This window comes from Aricia agestis, chromosome 4 (genome assembly GCF_905147365.1).
Source record: "Aricia agestis chromosome 4, ilAriAges1.1, whole genome shotgun sequence".
NCBI lineage: Eukaryota > Metazoa > Arthropoda > Insecta > Lepidoptera > Lycaenidae > Aricia > Aricia agestis.
In genome coordinates this window covers 53,534-76,367 of record NC_056409.1, presented here as the reverse complement: position 1 = coordinate 76,367, position 22,834 = coordinate 53,534, and the positions used below count along the sequence as shown (strand labels likewise).

Genomic DNA, 22,834 nt, shown 5'->3' with positions numbered 1-22,834 from the left:
TCAACATACGAGACGAGGCATAATATGATATTGAAATCACGAAGCGAGAGGGCAGAAGCAGATGTGATAAATGTGTGTCAATTAAATGTACTAACCACGTATCCGGAGGTCCTAAAAATGGCTGATCGTGACAAATGGAAAGTGGCAATAAATGAGGAATTACAGTCACACAAAGAAAACAATACGTGGAAATTTGTTAAAGGAAAATATGATGGAAAGACTGTTAAGTCAAAACGGATATTTACAGTTAAGGAAAACCCAGACGGCACTATCGAAAGATACAAAGCTCGCTTGTGCGCAAGAGGCTTAATACAAGTAAAAGACATCAAATACAGAGAAAACTTTTCACCAACAACGAGGTATAGGAATTAGGATTCAATAAGAATGGAATTATAACTTTTCTTCTTTTCTGAATATTTTTATTGACAATGCATTAGTTTCTTTTCAAAGTCTGATTAAATATTATTACAACACATTTCAGATAATTTATAAAAAAAAAGTTTGCGTATAGGGAAGGAGTGGGAGTTTTTATTTTTTTACTCTTTGGTATTAATAGTATAGCGGCCTGATATAGCATTTGGTTTAAATATGTAAATAATAGAGATAGGACATTGACTTCTTGAATATTTGTGTTTATATTTTATGTGTTTTACTAATTAGTTTCAGTGCCTTTAGTTTTTTTGTCTACTATAGTTTTGATTATAATATTTAAGTGGGAGTGTTAAGGTGTAAATATTATAATAGGAATGTAACTACTTGTTTTACATTCCTGGCGCATTATACTTTTAGAAGATATTTTATTGTACCTATCAAAGAGAAAATTTGTATTGTGTCACTTGAAAATATATTGTGGTTGTGAGAAGTCTTACTTGCTTTTATTTCAGTATAATTATTAGAATACGAACAGACCTCACCCAAACTCGGTCGGGAATCCCGTCCGGACCCGGGGCGGTCTTACGCTCTATAGTTTGAGGATGGCAGCGTCCATCTCGCTCTCAGTGATTGGTGGCACTTCTTCATTTGTGGCCGGCCCTACATCTTCGAGCGGCTCCGAGCTAGCCGCAGCTGGAAAGAGTGCTGACAGGATGTCCGGCAGCTGCTCCGGGGGCAGTGACTCTAGTGCTGGAGGGCCGCGGCCAAACTTATTCCGCACAGATCGGTACGGGCGACCCCACGGGTCCCGATTTAGATCTTCTAACATCTCTTTTCGAGCACACTCTGGCCACCCTAATGGCTACGCGTAAAGCGCTCTTGGCGGCTCTGTATTCTGCCTCAAGTGTTCTCTCCAGAGATTCGTCCCTGACTCTGTGTGCTCGCTGCCTCTGGTATAGCCGGCGTGCTCTGATGCATTGGTGTCGGAGCTCCGCGATCTCATCCGATACACCTGCTTTTTCTCTGGGCGACCCTTCGCCCGGGGCATCGTGGCGTCGCAAACTCTGGTGAGGGCCTCACGAAACCAGAGCGCCTCCTCATTGACGGCGAGGGGGGCCGTAGGCTTTGGTGTCCAGGCCTCTATCAGCACCGCTTCGTCGAGCGCTTCGCTATCCATCTTTGTGAGAGCCCAGCGCGGAAACTGGGACACTCTCGCTGATGGTCGCGAGGCAGCCTGTGCTACACCAGAAGAGGAGACGCTGAATCGGATGTACTGATGGTCCGACAGCGTCTCGACATCACCAACCGATCCAGTCATGAACTAGTCCTCCGACCGCGGGACTGGCAAAGGAAAGATCGACGATCGAGTTTCCCTGATGCCGGACGCAGGTAGGTGCATCTCCGCGGTTTAAAAGCGAGAGACCAGACATGAGGGCCCACTCCAACACGGCATCGCCACGGCTGTTAGTAACGCGTGACCCCCAGGTGGAGTGCTTGGCGTTAAAATCGCCGGCAACAAGAACGAGCCTAGGAGCCGTTCTCAAGGCTGCCGCCTGCAATTCGCCCAGGAAGTCCTGGAATTCAGCGAGGGTTTTATTGGGAAAGAAGTACACGCCGAAGATCGTGTACCCCAATCCACCGCCACAAACCCTTGGCCCCTGTCTCGCGGAATAAGCGGTGAGCCTCCGTCTGAAGCGCATATAGCGACGGAACCCGACAGGTCTCCTACCCAAATGTTGCGGGCGGGGACGTAGTAGGGCTCGGCCAAAATAGCGACGTCCACCTGCCACTGTACTAGAACCTGGAGGAGCAAGTCCTGGGCACCAGCGCAGTGGTTCAGGTTCGTCTGGAGAAACTGTGATGGTTGTCTAGCCATTATTGGTCTCCATCAATTCCTCCTGTCTAGCCTGTGGCCGACCCGTCGCTTGAGGCTTCCCTCTTCTTTTGCGCCCCTTCTTCGGAGGGACACAACCTTTGCCGTCCGCTGTGTGGTTCGGGTATCCTAGCTAGGATCCTAGCTTTCTAAATGTTATTCCACTTGACTAAATTTTTTAAGATCCTAGGATCTTAAAAAATTTAGCTTATCCTTATCTTATCTTATTACTTATCCTATTTAGGAAGTCCTAGCTAGCTAGGACTTCCTAAATAGGATAAGTGGAATAAGCGCTTAGCGAATATCTAATGGTTAATATCCTACCAATGAGGGATTTTCCTATTTTTTTAAATTTGATAGTCAAACAGTTTCCATTTTAGTAACTAGATGGCGTATGGGTAGACAACTATCGGTAATACCAGGGAATACCATCAATAATTGCTACAAAACTGGGCAAAAAAATGTAAAACTTGATACATTTCAATTTGAAAAAGACGCAATAATATTCCAATGAATAGGATAATAAAGTTATTATAACGATGTTTTAGCTAAAATTCACGGAAGAAATAGCCCTATTTACCGATATTCACACCAAATGTCACATGAATTATACATTTTGGTTTTGACATCATCTTACCTGCACTTGTGTAAGATAACGGATATTTAATGGCTAATATTTTACCAATAATGAATATCAAAAACCCAAATAACACAATTTGGGAAAAAATAATGAAAACCACACCAACAATAAAAAGTAGAAGAAGTTTAATCATAGCCGCCAAAACTCTTTCAGTTTCACAAGTTTTTATTATGTCAGCGTGTTCCTAAACTAAAATCGCTTAGGCCAATGATTGCTTAGGTTTAAGATATTTTAATTTATGTCACACCTGACAGTACGCTGATATTTTTTGGAAACACAACCCATATATATTATATAGTCAGTGATGCCAACCTGCAGATAATTTTAGATCGGTGAGGAACCAATAGAAAATATAGAAGTGTTTATCCTTACGCCATCTAGTTATGAATACGTATTACGTAGTATCCCAGTAGTCTGTGATCAGAGGCAAAATAAGACTGAAAGCTCTAGTACTTACTAGGTAGCAAACACCTATAAAGAGTCTAGCTAGAAAGTGGATATATCAATCGTCAAACTTATCGTGTGACTTGTGAGTTGTGAGTGAGGCCATAGGAGCATTTCTCATAAAATTTGCCACCACTTTTCAAAATTGATCAAAATAGAAAAAGTATGAACAAATTAAATTTGATAGCGATGTTCGGTGTAAAATATAATACATTTTTAGAAAATGTACAAGTAACCTCTTAATTAGAGGATTTAAACCGTTAAAACATTAAATTACTGAGGGAAAACAGAATTTTGGTTCCTATTGTGTTACCTTTTCTTTGAACAATATCTTAAAAAGTTGCATATTTTTCCTTTTGATTTGATAAAAATATAAATAAAAAATTAATAAATAAAGTGAAAATAATGTATTAAAATTGTAATTTACCGTTAAATTTCGCTATGAACTTTTTTCTGTGTTACCTTGACAGCAAATCACACATAAAGTTTTGTTTAAATATAAAATAAAAGTACCTGGATTCCAGTTTGTATCTTTTATTAAAATTAGGTATTGGTTCTTTTAACTAGCAGCCTAATTATTAATTTTGGTAGAATATAAACGAAATAAATTAAAAAGAACGACAGTGAAAATGTTGGGACAGTAACAAAGAAGGAGAACTGGTAACAAAGGAGGAAATGTAAAGCTGTGTTCATGACATATCTAATAAAAATGGGTTTAATGAGCATTTCTCTTTTAATTTCCCATTTGTACATAATACTATGTCCCACGACTGGGTGAAAAAATTTAATGTCGCTTCAGTAAAATGTGTTATTATTTTCTACCCATAGGTCGTTTTATAATCTCCCGAAAAATATTAAAACAATACAGTAAAATATGATTGATTTAATAGTAAAATTAAATAAAAAACCAAAACAACATCATTTTTAAAGTATGAAAAAATGAATGTCCCATTTTAAACTTTTTATTCAATTTATTCACATAACTTACTATCTCGTGTGTTGTTTCCTATTATTGTGTGACTGCTTTTACTAGTTAAGTCTAATTAATTACTAAAATTTAACTTTTTTGTATCCTAGATAATATTATTATGAACAGTTTAATACCAAATATTGGACAGTTTTGCTAAAAAACTGTGGCGTTTGGGTGTTGGGTTTTTAATCTTTCTCGATACCTTTTCATTTTTTCGGCTGCGGACAGTGCCATTTTTCTACCCTGTTGACAATATAAACTAGCTTTCTTTTGATACGTTACCACGAAGAAGTAACACAATAAGAAGTAACACAACACGTCGTTAATGTTTTGGATGTTTGTTTTTAGGTTATTTTTTAGCAAAACTATCCAAAATTTGGTATTAAACTGTTCATAATAATATTATCTAGGATACAAAATAGTAAAATTTTAGTAATTAATTAGACTTACCTAGTAAAAGCAGTCACACAATAGGAAACAACGCATGCGTCAGTATTGAAGACTCGTGCACTCGTGTATTTGCCGAATGAAAACTAACTGAAACTAACGAAATAAACACTGGCCGCATAAACAGCGCAAATAATGCCAGTCTTTGTAGTTTTTATTTCTTGAAGTGTACTAAAATGGGTAACACAAGAGGAAATTCCTTTTTGGAACTTTTTCTGGGACACGGTTTATTTATTAATTTTACCGCCATTTACTGGTTTTATTATTATTATTATTATATGTAATCAGGCAAGCAGTTGACACAACTGATGTTGCCTGTATCAGGTTGTTCTCTGTGCATTTTAACAGTGATTTTTCATATATCTGTCAAGTCTGTTCTTGAAATGATTAACATTCTGGGCTGCTTTAACATCATCTGGCAAGCTGTTCCACGCTCTTACAACTCGATTGCACAAAAAGTGTTTATGTGGATTGTTTTTTGAGGAACTGGCAGAGAGCTTCATGTTATGGCCTCTCAAATGTGTATTATCATTCAATGTGATCTTTGACGTGGGAGAGTCATGCTTCGGCATGAATGGGCCGGCTCGACCGGAGAAATACCACGTCCTCACAGAAAACCGGCGTGAAACAGCAGTTGCGCTGTGTTTCGCCGAGTGAGTGAGTTTACCGGAGGCCCAATCCCCTACCCTATTCCCTTTTCTACCCTCCCTTATTCCGTTCCCTTTCCATCCCTGCCTTCCCCTATTACCCTATTCCCTCTTAAAAGGCCGGCAACGCACCTGCAGCTCTTCTGATGCTGCGAGTGTCTATGGGCGACGGAAGTTGCTTTCCATCAGGTGACCCGTTTGCTCGTTTGCCCCCTTATTTAATAAAAAAAAAAATGTGAATATATTTTGTATATTTTGAATGTCATAATGTCCGTTCAGGATTTTATATGTTTCTATTAAATCGCCTCTATCCCTGCGTTGTTTCAGAGTGGTAATTTTCAAGGCTTCCAGACGTTCCTCATATGACAGTCTTTTCAGTTTTCTGGGTATTTTAGTAAAGGAACGCTGTACTTTTTCCAACAATTCAATGTCTTTAACAAAATAGGGGTTCAAGATCTGGAATGCATATTCTAATATCGGTCTTATGAAAGTTTTGAGGATTTGGAGCATCATTTCTGGTGTAAGCTCATGAAATGCTTTCCTCACTAAGTATATTAGACTTCTTGCTTTCTTTGTGATGGATGAAATATGTTCTCCCCACTTTATATCAGATGGTATCTTTACACCCAAGTCAGGTTGCACATTGACCTCAAGTAATTGGGTATCATTTAATTTATATTGCAAGTGAGGATTGTATTTGCCAATGTGCAGCACTGTGCATTTAGAAGAATTCAGGTTCAAAAGCCACTGCTTCGACCAGTTAGCTATTTTGTTGAGGTCATCTTGAAGTCGGTTGTAGTCAGTTAATGGATTTGCAAATATCTTAGTGTCATCGGCAAAGATGCTTAGATTGCATTGAAGGCAGTAGGGAAGATCGAAGGTATATAGGATGTACAACACAGGACCGAGTACTGATCCCTGGGGTACGCCACTCAATACCTCTACGTGATTCGATTTTGCTTCGCCCACTCTCACTTGCATAGTTCTTTGTTGCAGAAACGCTTTAATCCAAGCAAGTAACTTTCCTCGTATTCCAAGAAATACTAATTTTTGCAAAAGCCTTCTTGTTGGAACTTTATCAAATGCTTTTTCGTAATCGGTATATAATATCTATTGGTTCTCTCTTATAAAAAAAAATTGGGTTCCAAATTTAAACGTAGCACCTAAAGTAAATTGGATAATCTGTACAATTTTTAAGCAAGATCGACTGTGATTGGTTGATAAAAAAGATGAAGAAGAAGTTTAAAACTCAAAGTTCGATTTTCAGTCATTGAAAATTCTTGTGTAGCAACTCTTTCAAAAATCGTAAATTAGTGGATTAATTATTGAAAAACGAAAGGTAAGCCATTGTAAAATGTAAATATAACCGTAAATTGATAAATTGAAGCAAAACATAACTATGTCATAGCGTTTAACTGGTGAAAATCACAGATGACATTCGTCTGGGGATGGATAGTCATCATTTAACTATACTCACGCTCTTAGACTTTAGCAATGCCTTCAACTCCGTAGATCACGATATACTATTACTTCTTCTCAGCTCACTCAACCTATCTCCTATCGTGCTCAACTGGTTCCATAGTTTCCTTCAGGGGCGCCGGCAGCGTATCAAAATTGATAACACATCGTCAACTTGGTGCGATATTTTCGCCGGTGTCCCTCAAGGCAGTGTCTTATCTCCTCTCTTGTTTTCAATTTTCATTAATTCTATTTCTCGCCGTATTTCCTCTTCCTATAATTTATTTGCTGACGACTTACAGATCTATATCCATGTATAACTTCCCTTACTATCCAACGGTATTGCTCAAACAAATGCTGATTTGAATGAAATTTTGAAGTGGAGCAATGCCTATGGCTTAGTCCTAAATCCTAACAAAACACAATGTATAATCATTGGCAGCCGACAGCTAATTGCGAAGGTGGACTGGAATACATTGCCCAATATTGTCCTTGATGGGATTACCATTTCCTACGGCTCCTCAGTGCGTAATCTTGGAGTCTATTTTGACCGCACTCTCTCTTGGAATATCCAGATCCAACAACTCCGCAAAAAGATGAACGCTGCCACTGCTTCCCTTAGACGACTGAGCAACTTTTTGCCAATCGCAACAAAAATAAAACTTGCTACTACTTTACTTTTCCCTATTCTCGACTACGCTGATGTCTGCTACTGTGACATAAATGAAAATCTTCTTTCTTCCCTTCAACGCCTTCAAAACTTATGTAGGTATTCGTTTTATTTTTGGCCTTCGAAAGTTTGACCATGTTTCTAATGATCGATCTCAGCTCGAATGGCTCCCGATCAAGTTGCGTCGAAACTCTCACATACTTCACTTACTGTATAACATCCTTTTTAGTCCTTCTACTCCTAACTACCTCAAAGTAAAATTCAATTTCCTCGGTCATGACAATCCTATACTTCGCTCTGCAAACAAACTGACTCTTGCGTTTCACAATACTTCATTCTACGACTCTTCTTTCACCATCTCCGCTATTCGTCTCTGGAATTCCTTGCCCGATTTTATAATCTAATGTTGTTTTTGTTATTTTATATTGTTTATAATGCAAATAAAGAATTTATAAATAAATAAATAATTTACAACTTAAACTATAATAATATGAAAAAGATAGATTATTATTTCATGGAAAATATTATAATGTATCAGTATGTATGCAGTTAATTTCGAAAATGTTAAAATGTGTCTATTGATTTATTGTAGTAAGTACTTAATTAATTGCACGTTAAGGTTATCAGCGACTGATCAAGAGTTCTGACCGCCCTAGGCTAATTTAGCTAATTATGAAGACGTGCCCCCGTTAGGTGTGTTACAATTTTTGAACTTTTGAACTTTGGGACTCTCAAGCGCATTTAATTTTAATGTTTTGTCTCGGTCTAGTTGAAATTTGTAGAGTAGATGCAATGGTGCACATAAGTGCATGTGAATTGCGAAGACACGAATTCAGCACCCACCCGATCCTCGCGCCCTAGGCTGCAGCCTAATTAGCCTAAGGGCCTTAATCAGGCCCTGAAGGTTATTAACTATAATAATTTATGTATGGAAATGTAGTAAATGAAAAAGTTTTCATTAATTTCAGATTTTTAGGTCCCTGTACTAGTTTGCAACATTTTAGTCTGCAGGCAATGGTTGTTATGGAGATTTTAGGAGGAGGAGAAGGAAGGTATGGGATTATGAGAGGTGCGGCCACTAAGGCAAAATCCTCTGATCAAGTTAGGTGGTATACAGCTGGCCGGAGCCCACGCGATAGATTTCAGCTGTCGTATGTTACGTATGTACAGGGTGTAACAAAACAAAGTAATAATATTTCTTATGTGTGTATGTATAAAGATGCGCGTCCACTGGATCGGAATCGGAGCGTACGCAGCGGACGGATTTGTTGCCTAAACCTTATGGATTAAATCTGTTTTATTTAGCTATGTACAAAATATTTATTGAAATAAAACATTTATTTGAGCTCATTTCTTTTTTTTTTTATATGTTTAGAGAGGTAGGTTTTGCACTTAAAAATTTTAAGTCTAGTTTCAATTAAAAAAATATATAGTATATGACATGATTCCGCTTCAAATGGCACGAAAAAAAGTGGGTATCATAGATCCAGCCTACTTGTATAATGGAGATCAGTGCGTGGCCCGCATTCGGTAGTTGGCCATGGTTATAGTCGAAGTGCCATTAAAGAAAAAAAAAAAGAAGAAGAAGTAGATGGTATTGACTATTGGCTAGAAAATTTTGGTAGTTTTTCTAGGATTTTTCATGGGTTTTCTAAAATAATACAACCGAAAAATAGGAACGAGATTAAGAAAATGATTCATCTTTAATTAATAGGTTGTATGGTAACTAAGTTATTGGTATTTTATATAAAATTAAATCAATAACAGTAATTCTCATCGAAATGCTACGATCATTAGCGAAAGTGTGCGTGGAGAAACAATATTATATAGGATCAAAGGATGTTTTCGGTGTATTATGTGAGTTTTAACTTGATTATAATTAAATGCTGCAAATTTACAGTAACTGACTGAATTACTTTCGTGTCTGTACTACTTCTTTATGGTAGTAAAAAGTCATTGTCTCATGGAGTATACGGTAATAGAAAAGTTGCTTGCGAAAGAAACGAAAATCTAGAGACTTTAAAAAAGTTTTGAAATTTTTATGTTTTAGTACTGCTGTATGAGGCCACTGTAGTCTAGACCAATAGAGCGCGGCTCTTGACTCGGGGGTTGAGGGTTCGATTCCCGCATTTGAAACATGTTATTTCCAAGTTTGGTTAGGACAATGCAGGCTGATCACCTGGTTGTCTGACAAGTAAGATAATCCATGCGTCGGATGGGCATGTAAAAAGTCGGTCCTGCCGCCTGCGCCTGATCTCTCGCCAATTGTGTCGGTCTTCCGTCCTACTGGGTTATGAGAGTAAAGGAATAGAGAGTGCTCTTGGGTACTGCGCACACACTTGGGCACTATAAAATTACTCCTGTGTAGCTGGCCTGGTTTTAATGAAACCGGCCACTGTCACCGAAACCGTAAAACTTATTAGTGTGTTTACACTGTTATTTTCATCCAGTATACTCTCCGCTACCAAAATATAACCAAAATATAATATTATGCTATCTCCTTTCCCATCTCTCAAAATATTTCAATACCTAAGTGTGAAATCTGAAGAGGTTACAGATAAATACATCTTCCCATTTATAATATACGTGGAAGAGCCATGCTTCGGCACGAATGGGCCGGCTCGACCGGAGAAATACCACATTCTCACAGAAAACCGGCGTGAAACAGCGCTAGGGCATTTTCAAAAAAACGTGTACCCTTGCAAAAATATGTCTATATTTTTTAAGGTCATTTATTTACCTTTATTTGAATGTCATATACAAGGAAAAATATTGAACTAATGGAATAAGTTAAAAAGAACGCTGAAAACGTTATATTATTCTGATAATATTGAAACAAAATCGAATTTTCGACGAAACAGATTCCGTTGTGCGACTTAATGTAAAATATAATTTAATACAAAAAAATACAGCAATAAATGGATTTCTTCGTTAATTTAATCTAATGAAATGCATATTTAATTGTTTATTAAAAAAAATTTTGATAATTTCAAGGATCAACAAGAGTAGCAATTATTTTTAATCCATAGTGTGACTATGTGACCTATCCACTAGGTTATTTTTCATTTTTTTACATGAGTAAGTAATATTTAACATAATATATAAAGAAGTTTTTATAACACAAAAACCTTTTATTTAAACATTTTTATTGTTGCACTACTTATAAAAGTAAAAAATTCTTTGATTTCATAGATTTAACTTCATTAATTAGAGGGACGAACATCTCATAATCATAAAGATGTGTTCACATGTCTACGAATTCCTAAGTTATTAATGACATCGGATTATATGCACGATCAAAGTGCCGAAATATCCATGCAAATATGCACGAAAAATGGTCGAAATATGCACAAAATATGCACAATCAAAAGTCACTTAATATTAAAATTTATTATTTTTCCGGTGTGTGACATTAATAAAAGCGCCAATTTTTATAATTTCATAAAATCCAGGATTTTTAATTTCTTGAAATAAAGACTTTTTATTTATTTATTATACGCCAATTATTATTTCCTACCAACATTTTCCGATTGCAATCTTAATTTAGCCCATGGAAGTTAAACTACCGAAATATGCACTATCAACGAAAAATTGCCATAATATGCACTATCGCCTAAAAAGTGACAATATATGCATTTGCATATGCAAGTATGCAAATGCATATAATCTGATGTCTAGTTATTATAAATCTGCAAATATCAACGACACAAAATGATTTTCAACTTTACTGATAGAAAAGTAGTGGAAATAAAATCAAAATTATTAAAAAAAAAAACTTTTAGGTACTTAAATTTTAAATAGTATATTTGTTATTGTTAAGTAAAGTCGACGCCTTTATAATTTGGCTGTAGCGATATCGATTTTTCTCAGCAATTACTAAAGCTAAGAAATTAAAGTTCATTGTCAGTATTTAATCAATCAATCAAAAGTCACTTAATATTAAAATTTATTATTATTTTTAAGACTTTTCCGGTAGTGACATTAATAAAAGCGCCAATTTTTATAATTTCATAAAATCAAAATTTTTAATTTCTTGAAATAAAGCCTTTTTAGTTTTTATTTATTTATTATACGCCAATAATAATTGTCTACCAACATTTTCCGATTGCCATCTGCCCATAGAAGTTAAACTAGCGAAATATGCAAAATTGCCAAAATATGCACTATCGCCTAAAAAGTGACATTATAATATGCATTTGCATATGCAAGTATGCAATGCATATAATCCGATGTCTAGTTATTATAAATCTAAAAATATCAATGACACAAAATGATTTTCAACTTTACTGATAGAAAAGTAGTGGAAATAAAATCAAAATTATTTAAAAAAAATAAAACTTTTAGGTAATTAAATTTTAAATATTTGTTATTGTTAAGTTAAGGCGACGCCTTGATAATTTGGCTGTAGCGATATCGATTTTTCAATGACTAAAGCTAAGAAATTAAAGTTCATTGTCAGTATTTATCATGTCTTTGTCTTTGATTTACCCATAGCGTAACACGATTGGTCAACTTATATAACACAGAATAATCAATCAAATAGACCTGTGTAAAAAAAAAGGATTCCTATTTTTCCAACAGAGGAGAGTGATTTAAGCTTCCAAAAATGTACATGGATTGGTTCAAGCATACACTTTAATTTGCCTATAGCTTATATGAAATGTATTTATGGTTTTTAAATTACGCGACAAAACTATTTTGTCGCTTACGCCCTTTCCATTTTTTGCTGTTCCATTGCTTGTTTTCTGTGAGAGGCCGGCCGGCCTTTCATAGAAAACTAGCAATCTAAAACATATCCAAAACGGTTTTTACTTTAACGCGGCGTCACCTTAACACATAAGTAATAAAAAATATATTTGTACGTTAATCGTACCAGTTTAAAAATCACCAATTTTCTTAATAAAATCTATGAATAAAAAAATAATTTATTTAAAATGTGAACTAAGCCTTATGCTTTCCGCCTGTTGTGACTTGTCCGTTCCATTATATGTGACCATACGAAAAGTCACAAGTCGGAAGTCACGTAATATTACTTTCTTTTACTTTTAAAGTGTTTGTAAATAACCGATAATAGTTATCACAATTTCATTTTTTTTACTAAATACTAAGCTAATTTTGCAACGTGTCAACAGTAAAAAGAGTTGGAGAAAGTATAATAATGCTTACAAAATATGGTCACTTATCTGAACAAATAAACCGTTCCTGAAGAACCATCCAACCTGCGTCCGCGTCTTGTAGCAGATTTTTAACTACTAAATTCAAATTGAAGTTTCTCGATGTACAATGAAATATAGTGCTATCATTTAGTGCCGAAAATATTTTTGTAGTATGTTTATAAAACTAAAAAAAACGGTCACTAAACCGAACATTCCGGCCGGGTTGTTTTTTCATGATTATAATTTTAATTAATTTGTAGTTAAATTATGTTAGATTTTTCAATGACAAGACATTCAATTGATACATTAAGTATTTAGGAATCTAACATATGTTTTTTAAATAACTTACTTTAAGAAAAAAAATAGTTATTAAAGATTTTGTTACAACTTCTGGGAAGGGGACAGGTGAATTTAATAGGTTTCGGTACTTAAAAACCCTTATAAATCTCATACTAAATAAAATTTTATACAAACGTGAATGTATTTTAATAAAAGAAAACTTGTTTTTGCTCCTACATTAAAATTACAAAATGTTAGTATGTAATTTTTTACAAATAATCTATAGCGAAGTCAAGGGACAAGGTAAAAACCAGGGGTACACATTTTTTTGAAAATGCCCGCTAGCGCTGTGTTTCGTCGAGTGAGTGAGTTTACCGGAGGCCCAATCCCCTACCCTATTCCCTTCCCTACCCTCCCAAATTCCCTTCCCATCCCTACCCTCCCCTATTACCCTATTCCCTCTTAAAAGGCCGGCAACGCACCTGCAGCTCTTCTGATGCTGCGAGTGTCCATGGGCGACGGAAGTTGCTTTCCATCAGGTGACCCGTTTGCTCGTTTGCCCCCTTATTTCATTAAAAAAAAAAAAAAAAAAAAAAAATAATATTAAGTCAGGATTGTTCAACTGTTGCAGATGCTAGAACACAGTCACAAGCCACCACCAGGGACCATGTATGTACCTTCTTTTTTTACATTTTCTAAGGGCGGCCACAAACATCAGTTTTCCTGATTCGATTTCCTAGTCTGTTTTCCGAAACCTCCTGGCCTCCGAACGCAGTAAATTCATGTCACACACATTCGATCAGTTTCTGTACGGGATTTTTTCCGTTCGTTCTTTCTGAATGCAAGCCCATGCATCCAGAATTCCTGATGGAAAACAACGAAATGGATGCAAAGCCTACATACATTTTGTAGGGCCTGCCACATACATTTGAAAATATCGAACGGAACGCTCAATCAGCGCAGCGCGATCAAGCTGAGCAGACGCATAGTGTAGGCATTGTTGGGACACCCACAAATACGACTATTGACGATGATTGATATTGAACATTTAATTATTACTGTAGAAGGGTTCCCATGCCTGTGGGATCCAAATAACGAAGATTATCATAATAGGGATTTTGTTTTACAAGTTTGTCTCTTATTTTACCAAATAATTTTCGAAAGAGCTTATGGACATCTGACGATATTCAAAAAATCTTGGCTCTCCGTTAATTTTTGTGTGTTTAGTGGATATACTCAGTAATGATGATGCCTTTTTTTTCTGAGAAATTAAAAATGCGATTACGATTTCGACGAAGATTTCCCAATCTTTGTCGAAATCGTACTACTCCAAGACTAATCTAGGTATTCCGAACGGAACAAATCTGATGTGTGTAGTATATGTACGGAATTTTTAATGATACGGTTGCCGAATCAGGAAAACTAATGTATGGCATTAAGCATTTGCAATCATGGGCGTACCGGGGGGGGTCAGCTGCTGCTGGGTACGCCCATGTTTGCAATATCTTAAACTACTCAGAACAGGGAAGCCAAATTAATATAAAAATAGTTCAATAATTTACACCATAAGCCAGTTATCTATAATCTATATTATATAATTCTTATATATAAACTCCGAAACGGCTTTACTGATTTTAACCAAATTTTATATGCATATTCAGTGGGTCTGAGAATCGGCTACTGGGTACTTTTTATATTCATAAGTGCATTTGTTGAATAAATAATAGAAAATTATTACAACTCGAGACTTTTTTCTTTGTGTGACGGGATAGCGATGGACGTTGCCATGGTGACATACTTATTTAGTCACTTCAATAAAATAAGATGGGCGAAATACTTTATATGGCAAAGAAACATTTGCAGGGATAGCTAGTAATTATATAAAAATGGATTTTCAATTGTGTTAGTAACGCTATATGTCGATAACGGCTGGAGTCTCAAAATGACCGTGAAAGTCCAGGGAAGGTTTATAAGTGACACGAAGTTCACCAGGACAAAATTTGTTATTTATTATGTTTGGCTGTTGGTTAAATTGGTAGCTAGTAGGAAATGCAATCCCACAAGATAATATCAATCCCTGTATTTGCGGGACTGAACCATCACAAACCTGCTGGATCCCGGTATTTGTGGGATCAGTGATCCCACAAATCAGGGATCCAGCAGGAACGGATCACGCATGGTGATTGATGGACAAAAACTTTTAAAATTAATCATTATAATGACTTGACTTGATACACCCTGTTTTATTCTTAGAAACTCAAGTAAAACAAACTTCACTTTTTTTTACAAGAGTTATTAATACTTCAGACTTTAGATATAAAAATAAAAACATTTTTTTTGTAAATGGCTACGTAATAATAATATTTTAAAAACACGCTTATTTCATCTTATATTAAAATTATTCATTTTTTTTCGAAATATAGGTAAAAATCGTGCTCAAAAGTTCTGTTGCATACATACAGCCTAAGCTTATAAAAGTATGTTAAAAAACGTTAAGGTATTGATTGTGTCGTCTGCCGGCTCCTGATATTCGACACAAGGTAGCGAGCAGCTGAAAAAGTTGGCTCAGTTTCCACACTTGTTGGTACAATAATTGTCATTTAAAGTGAATTATAGGTGAATTGAAGGTAAATTGTTTAGCGGGCAGCCGCGGGCTACTTGTAGCCAGTTCACGCACCCCGGTGCGCAGAGTTACACGTATGAATCACGCTTCTTTGTAATCCCGTCAGTCCCGCGGGATCCCGCTAAAATTTCGACCGGGATTAGTCCCGCAAAATGCATGCGGGATCCCGGTATATCGGGATCCCGGTATCCCGGTTTTGCATTTCCTAGTAGCTAAGATGTTTTAAATAAAAAACTATGAAAAGTTTTTGCTCAACAAAAATTAATTTGGCTTCTGTTGCTAGTGTCAAATGATACTAAAAGATTTTTTTTAAAGCCTATGCTGTCCCACTGCTGGGTAAAGGCCTCCCTCAAAGTCTTCGACTCTTTTCCAACGCCGCTGTAGGCCTGCCTGGCTTGTACTTGTCTCGACTCTAGATCATCGTTCCATCTTTTCCGAGATCGGCCATGAGTCCATCATCTGTGGTGATCTTTGCCCAGCGATGGATGCATTTTATTTAGCTAACTTATTTTATATTAAGTAAGTATAACAATCAATAATGAATATTATTATTTGTAATATTTCAAGCGTACAAAGAAACTGAGGAAATACAAGACGGTAAAGTGATGAAAATTTGTTGATTATCTTAATGTAGATAGTATTAAAACTACTCTCATATTATAATTTATGCCTGCCCGGTACCAGTGGTACCTGAATAAAATAAAATAATTATTGAAATAGAAATTTGAAAAGTAGGTACTTAGACAATATTATGTCCAATAATATTGACTGTTACATTGGATGCAGTCCCTGGAATCAATCCTATTTATCTGCTTATTTATAATTATGTCTTTTACAGGTGTTTAAAAATATTGAAATCTAGTCAGGATTCATTATGTTAGTATGATCACATAAGATACTGTAAGATACCAATATCTTCTTGCGCGTGTTAAAGACACAGCAGGTTTAGGTCGATGGCTGTATTCTCCTCACTCATTTGATGGACTATACCATGCTAATATTATGATGTGACGACCTCTGTGGCTCAGTGGATCAGCGCGTTGGTAGCTCGAGCAGGAGGTTGCGGGTCCGAATCCCGATAGGGGAACAAACAGTTTTCAAAGTTTCTGGGTACTTATAAAAAAAACTGAAATAATATTATTTAAGATTTTTAAATAATATATTACATTAAGTATAATATAAAAGTAATAAATATTGTAGCGTCCTTGATTAACTACTACTCCTTTTACTTGATAAATGAAACTCGCATGCATCCTTCTCGCATAGACGCTCTCGTCGTCTTTCAGGGTGACTTGCTCCTGCATAATAGAGTGCCTGACTCTTGCTGCAGACACGATTTTAGGTCACTTTCAGTCATAGGCAACAGAGCGTCCTTTTTAAGGTTAATCGCTAGGTAACTTGATACGGGTTTTATATTAATCATGATGCTATTGTTTACTAAACGTGGTACGGCAATGATTTTATGAATTTCGAAACTGTCACGGTGAACTAGAGGTATTTTTGTTTCAAACAGCAAGTAATTTGTCGACATTCTAGTTTTAACTTTTAATAAATGATAAATATTAGGTAAGCTTATATTCTCAAATGGTAAACACAAGACCTTAGATATTTTTCCTGATATAGTATTTAATTCTTGTCGAAGCTGGTCTGGTGTCAATAGGTGTAAGCTGAGGTGTCCGTTGTATATATTAGTCATAGTGTCTAACAGGGTATTCTGCATTTCTTTTAGATGACTAAGTAAATTGCTGGCGACTATTGCGGAAAGTATAAAATCATTATTTTCTAAATTTTCCTTTTTAGCCGCATTTGGCTGTTGAGTGTTGTTCAACCTGATTTAAACGTAGATTAATAAACTTGTGCTGCTGGTTCATGATGTTCTCTGTACGCTTTAACAAATTGAATTCGGCTTCAACGACGGAGGTCTGATTCTTCCAGAGTACGGCGAGATGATCTTGATTCCTCTTAATAAGCTCAATATCTTGTTCATATTTTTCAGCGAAATAAAGAATTTGCTATATTACCGACTTCATATTTTATCAGTCCTCGTCGCGTGCGCGAAGTTCGCTTATTCATCATAACATTGTTGTAGTGAGTTAATTGTTCGTAGCGGTGACGTAGTTGTAGGTGTTGCACATGATCGCTGCACATTGTGAATGGTCTTGTTTACTATCACATATGTTTTGTAAATAATGTAAGTACTTGCTAGCTGTTAATGAGCCCTCCCAGTATGGACTCATGTCGTAGTAGACGACTAGGCGCCACTCGTCCTTGATGAGAGCCATGTTTGTCACCTTGTCGAAGTATAAACTTTGATTTTGTAGCTTGTAGTTGTGTAAGATTAAATGAACCTTCTGAGCTTGATATAAAGGTCATAATAAATAATAAAATTGTAAATACTAATTTAGAAAAGCTGTAATTATTATTTCTCTTGATAGGTTTAGTAGCGTGATATACTTGCTTTACATCATCGTCCGGATTCTTGATATTTTGATCTGACTGTTCTTGATTAACAGGCAATATGGACAGTTTCACTATGGGGCGTTTCATGATGCCGCTTTTTATTTTTAACGTAACAACCCTCACAAAACCGTCGCTTCCGGGATGTAGCTCCAGGACGCGGCCCAGTGGCCACCTCCCGGCCGGCAAATTGCTCCTTAATGTTCTCTTGCGGTAGACTCCACTTGCTGCGGTATGATAGCTGCGTTAGATATTCTTGTCGCCATTTCTTCCAGATATCCTCGAATAATTTTTGTGTATGATGCCAACGAGTACTTAAGTCTGTTTCGGTGTCGAAAAATGCGAGATGAGGACCGCTAGTTAAAAAATGTGATGGTGTTAGAAAGTTTAAGTCGTCAGGATCTTCGGTCATAGCACATAAAGGTCTCTGATTGATACAGGCTTCGAGCTGAGAGAGCAATGTCGAGTACTCCTCAAAGGTAAGACGTTGTTCGCCTATCACTCGCTTCATGTGATATTTTAGACTCTTAAGAGGATACACCAGGGGCTAGAGAAATGAAAAAAAGTACGTGTAATATCTATAACTGTCTCCCTTACCCCAAGCCTATACCGCAGAACGCGATAGAGACAACTGCAGAAAATCCAGAAAATCAACGATTCGTTGTCCCCTGATTCCTTCTCCAAAACTTTACCGATTTAAGTACTTTTTTCATTAAAGATTAAAAAAAGGCTTGAGCTGTGTTCCTATGTTTTGCTTTTTGTTGTATAATCTAGCCAAATCTGTTTTCTGGACGTTTGAACACAGCGGAAAATCTGGCCATTTTTTTGGGTTTTTGAACGTTCATATCTTATTTAATAATTAAATTATGAAAAAAAAGAAAACATAGGGACATTGTATTAGTGGCCGTAGATATTCAGGAAAAAAATTATAACTCTACTAGCATTATCCAGGGAGGAAACAGGGGACAACGTTTGTATGGAAAAAAGGGCGGTGTGGACTCCTCTTAACCGAAGCTTCCCACAGTCCACCTGCTGACGGCCAAGAGGGGCATTAAAATGCCACTTGATACCCATGCGCGTCACTTCATTGATAAATTCGGTGTTTTCGTATGTACATAAAATTTGCTGATATTCTTCCTGCAGAACCTTGTTTGCTCCGATGAAAGTTGTGCCTTGATCGCTGTACATATTTTTCGGCACTCCTTGCCTGGCTGACATTCGACGTAAAGCTGCTAAAAATGCTGACGTCGTCAAATCCGAAACCAGCTCCAAATGTATGGCCTTTGTTACTATACAGACAAACACCGCAACGTAGCCCTTTGTTGTTAAAATACCTCGGCCCTTGTTGGCCTTAACAAACACGTGGCCTGTGTTGTCCACCCCTGTATGGTAGAATGGCCGCGACGGATTCACCCTTGATGTCGGTAAATCTCCCATGATTTGATAATGCTGGCTGGGACTGTGCTTTCTGCACTTAACACATTGATAAATGCGCTTCTTTGTAGCCTTGAGTCCTCCTACCAACCAGAACTTCTGTCGAATGAACCCCGAAGTGAGCTTAGCGCCACCGTGGAATTTAAGTTCATGACACTGATCTATTATTAACTCAGATAAGCGACTACTTTTTGGGATGATAATAGGATGTTTCATGTCTAAGTTAATATTTGCATGTTTTAAACGACCTCCAACTCTTAAAACTTGATCCTAATCCAGAATAGGGTTGAGCATGCAAATCTTGCTTTTTGATGCTACGCTTTTTACTTTCTGTAATGCTTCTATTTCTTCGCTAAAATATTCTTGCTGACACTGCTTAATAATTTTTATATTTGCTTGCTTTATTTCACTTATTGTTAAGTATTTATTTACAACTTGTTTCTTGCTTATAAATCTATATATCCATACTAAAATTCTCGCAATATTGCTTAGCGGGCTATATTTATGCAGTATTATTTTTATGATATTTTCTTGTTGATTTTGAGTTACAGATGCTACTACCTTTTTAGTTTTTCTCACTTCTTGATCCATCGCAAATGTTTTTTTGAATATATTGTGATAAATTTTCAGTTTTCAGCCAAGTCGGCCCTTTAAACCAAATTTCATGATCTTTTAACTGAGATGCTGACAAACCGCGATTAGCGCTATCAGCTGGATTTTCCTCTGACTTGACGTAATTCCAGCTGCTGGACGGCACCACGTCGATAATCTGCTTAACTCTATTGGCTACAAATGGCTTCCAGCGTTCCGGTACACCATTGATCCATCCTAATACTACCATAGAATCGACCCAGCAGCAAGTATTAATTTGATATGTTTCCAGGCAACTCTTGATTTTTGATAATGGTTTAATAAGTAATAGAGCACCGCATAACTCTAGTTTAGGTAAAGTAAGTTTATTATTTACAGGTACCAGTCTTGATTTTCCTGCTATCATGGTTACCGACGTCTGGCCGTGTGTGCTTACCTTGCAATAAACAACACAGGCGTAACATTTTGTTGATGCATCGGAAAAGCCGTGAAGTTCGATGACATTATTTTCTGTTATACCTAACCATCTCGGCATGTAAAAATTATTTATATTTTCTAAATCTATTTTCATGCTTTCCCATTCCTTAATAATATTTTCCGGTAAGGGATCATCCCATTTTAACTGCAACTGCCAAACTTGTTGAAATAATAGTTTTATTTTAGTTGAAATCGGAGAAAGCCAACCTAATGGATCAAATAATTTTGAAATATTCGAAAGTAAAATACGTTTTGTAGGAATTTTTGTCTTAAAGTCTAATTTTGATGTGAATGTAAATTGATCTTGCTGTGGATTCCAACTAAGGCCCAATGTTTTGGATGACTCAGTATTTTTAAAATGATAATTTAATTGCTGATTACTGCTGTTATTACGTCTTGTAGGAATTATATCTTGATTATTTGCCTTCCATTTACGTAGATTAAATCCTCCGGACTTTAAAATCGCTACAACGTCCTGTATCAAACGCTTTGCTGATTCGACAGAATGACTTCCGTATACGAGATCGTCCATGTAAAAAGCTGACTCAATCACTTTTGGAGCAGAACTGTCTTGATAATTCTGTCTCTCGTCTTGAGCTAAACGTCTGAGAGTCATCATCGCCAGAAACGGCACGGCCTTGGTGCCGTACGTCACTGTCGTCAGCTGAAAAATGCTTAATTCATCAAAAAATGAATCTCGCCAAATAATTTTTTGATATATTCGGTCATCCGGATGTAACCATACTACTCTAAACATTTTCTCCACATCAGATGTAAAACCAAATATGAATTGTCTCCACTTGATAAGAAGACTCTGCAGATCTTGCTGTAAATTTGGACCTCTTTCCATCAAATCATTCAGGCTCAAACCAGTCGAAGAAGGCGAAGAAGTATTAAAAACTACTCTTAATTTAGATGTAGTTGATTCATTCCGAATAACACAATGATGCGGTAAGTAGTAATCTGATGAGGCGGAGTTATTCGAGTGTATCATGTGTCCTAATTGTTTGTATTCCTTGATAAATAATTTATATTCTTGTGATATATTTACACTTCTATTAAATTTACGTTCTAACTGTTTAAACTGTGCAATAGCTTTTGATTTTGATTGGCCTAATTTATTTTCTATTTCTTGTTTTAGGGGGAGGCGCACTTGATACTTGCTATCCGCCAGACGAATAGTTGTCTTCTCATAAAAATCTACGACCTGTTGGTCGGCTAGGGACATCGAAGATGACTCGAATATATCTCCCGATTGGCAAAATTGACTGATGTCGTTGATATCATGCACAATGATGTTACACTTAAAGCTTCTTTTTACGTAACCGCTCAAAATCCAACCTAAGCGCGTCTTTTGTGCCATAGGTAGAGTCGGTCGGGCCTTGTAAATTCCATCCAACAATATTTTCTAATGCGGGCCAATCTGGTTTAGGGAAGCTGTAGGAGGGTAGATTCTTGATTAAAGTATTCATGATATACGAATCCGTTTCGAATGAGAAGTCTTCTTGATTAGACCTACACTTGATTTTGATAATACCCTTGCAGTTGCTCTCCTTTTCGCCTATACCAGTTATGGTTCCCTGGCAATGTTTGCGCGGTAAACCTAAAATGTGAGCTACTCTCTCTGATATGAGCGTAGTCTCTGATCCTTGATCTAACAATACCCTGATATTATGATATGTGCCATCCCGAGCCTGAACCCGCACCATGGCTGTTGCCAATAGAATTTGGGGGTCCTTGCCCTCCACGGACACATGAGTGTTACCAAACTCCGGTTTCGAAATCTTCGACTCTGCATTTTTCGGCGTGAATGAACTGTTACAAAATGCATCGTGCAATATTGAATTATGGTTGCCGTTGCATTGTCGACAACGTCATTCGGAATAACAACCTTTACCTTCATGATCGTAGAGACAATTTTTGCATAAATTCTTGTCAATAATTAATTTTCGCTTCAAATGACTAGGTAGTTCTAGAAATTTTGCGCAATAATATAAGCCATGTCCGCGGTTTGAACAAAAATAACAAGCTGTTTTTACCGGATATGCAGGTTTATTGACTCGGTTACTTGATACTTTCGATTGCGAAAAATATGTTGGTTTCTTGTAATTAAAACGATTGTCTGAATTAGAATTATGATTAAAATTATATGTATATTGCACTAGGCTTCGCCGTCGGATTTTCTTGCTTTTTCCGTGAAGTCTCTAGCGCCGTAAATTTTGTTTCAAGAAAATCTAGAAATTCCTTTAGACTAGGTAATTCCCTCGGTTGCTTTAATGATGATACATACTCGTTG

The 22,834-nt window shown here is 36.6% G+C and overlaps 1 protein-coding gene across 2 annotated transcripts in view; it reads left to right on the top strand.

Annotated features, from left to right (window-relative positions):
* The first annotated feature begins 9,140 nt into the window (after nucleotides 1–9,140).
* The window catches only part of LOC121725913 (apoptosis-inducing factor 1, mitochondrial), a 48,688-nt gene continuing 34,994 nt past the window's right edge, over nucleotides 9,141–22,834 (top strand). The window contains exons 1-3 of one of the 2 annotated variants that reach the window (XM_042113088.1): nucleotides 9,141–9,378; nucleotides 13,588–13,625; nucleotides 16,147–16,176. In XM_042113088.1, the coding sequence (XP_041969022.1) occupies nucleotides 9,303–9,378; nucleotides 13,588–13,625; nucleotides 16,147–16,176 (144 nt within the window). In that variant the 5' untranslated portion in view covers nucleotides 9,141–9,302. The remainder of the gene's footprint in view (nucleotides 9,379–13,587; nucleotides 13,626–16,146; nucleotides 16,177–22,834) is intronic. The other variant, XM_042113089.1, reaches the window with a different exon arrangement.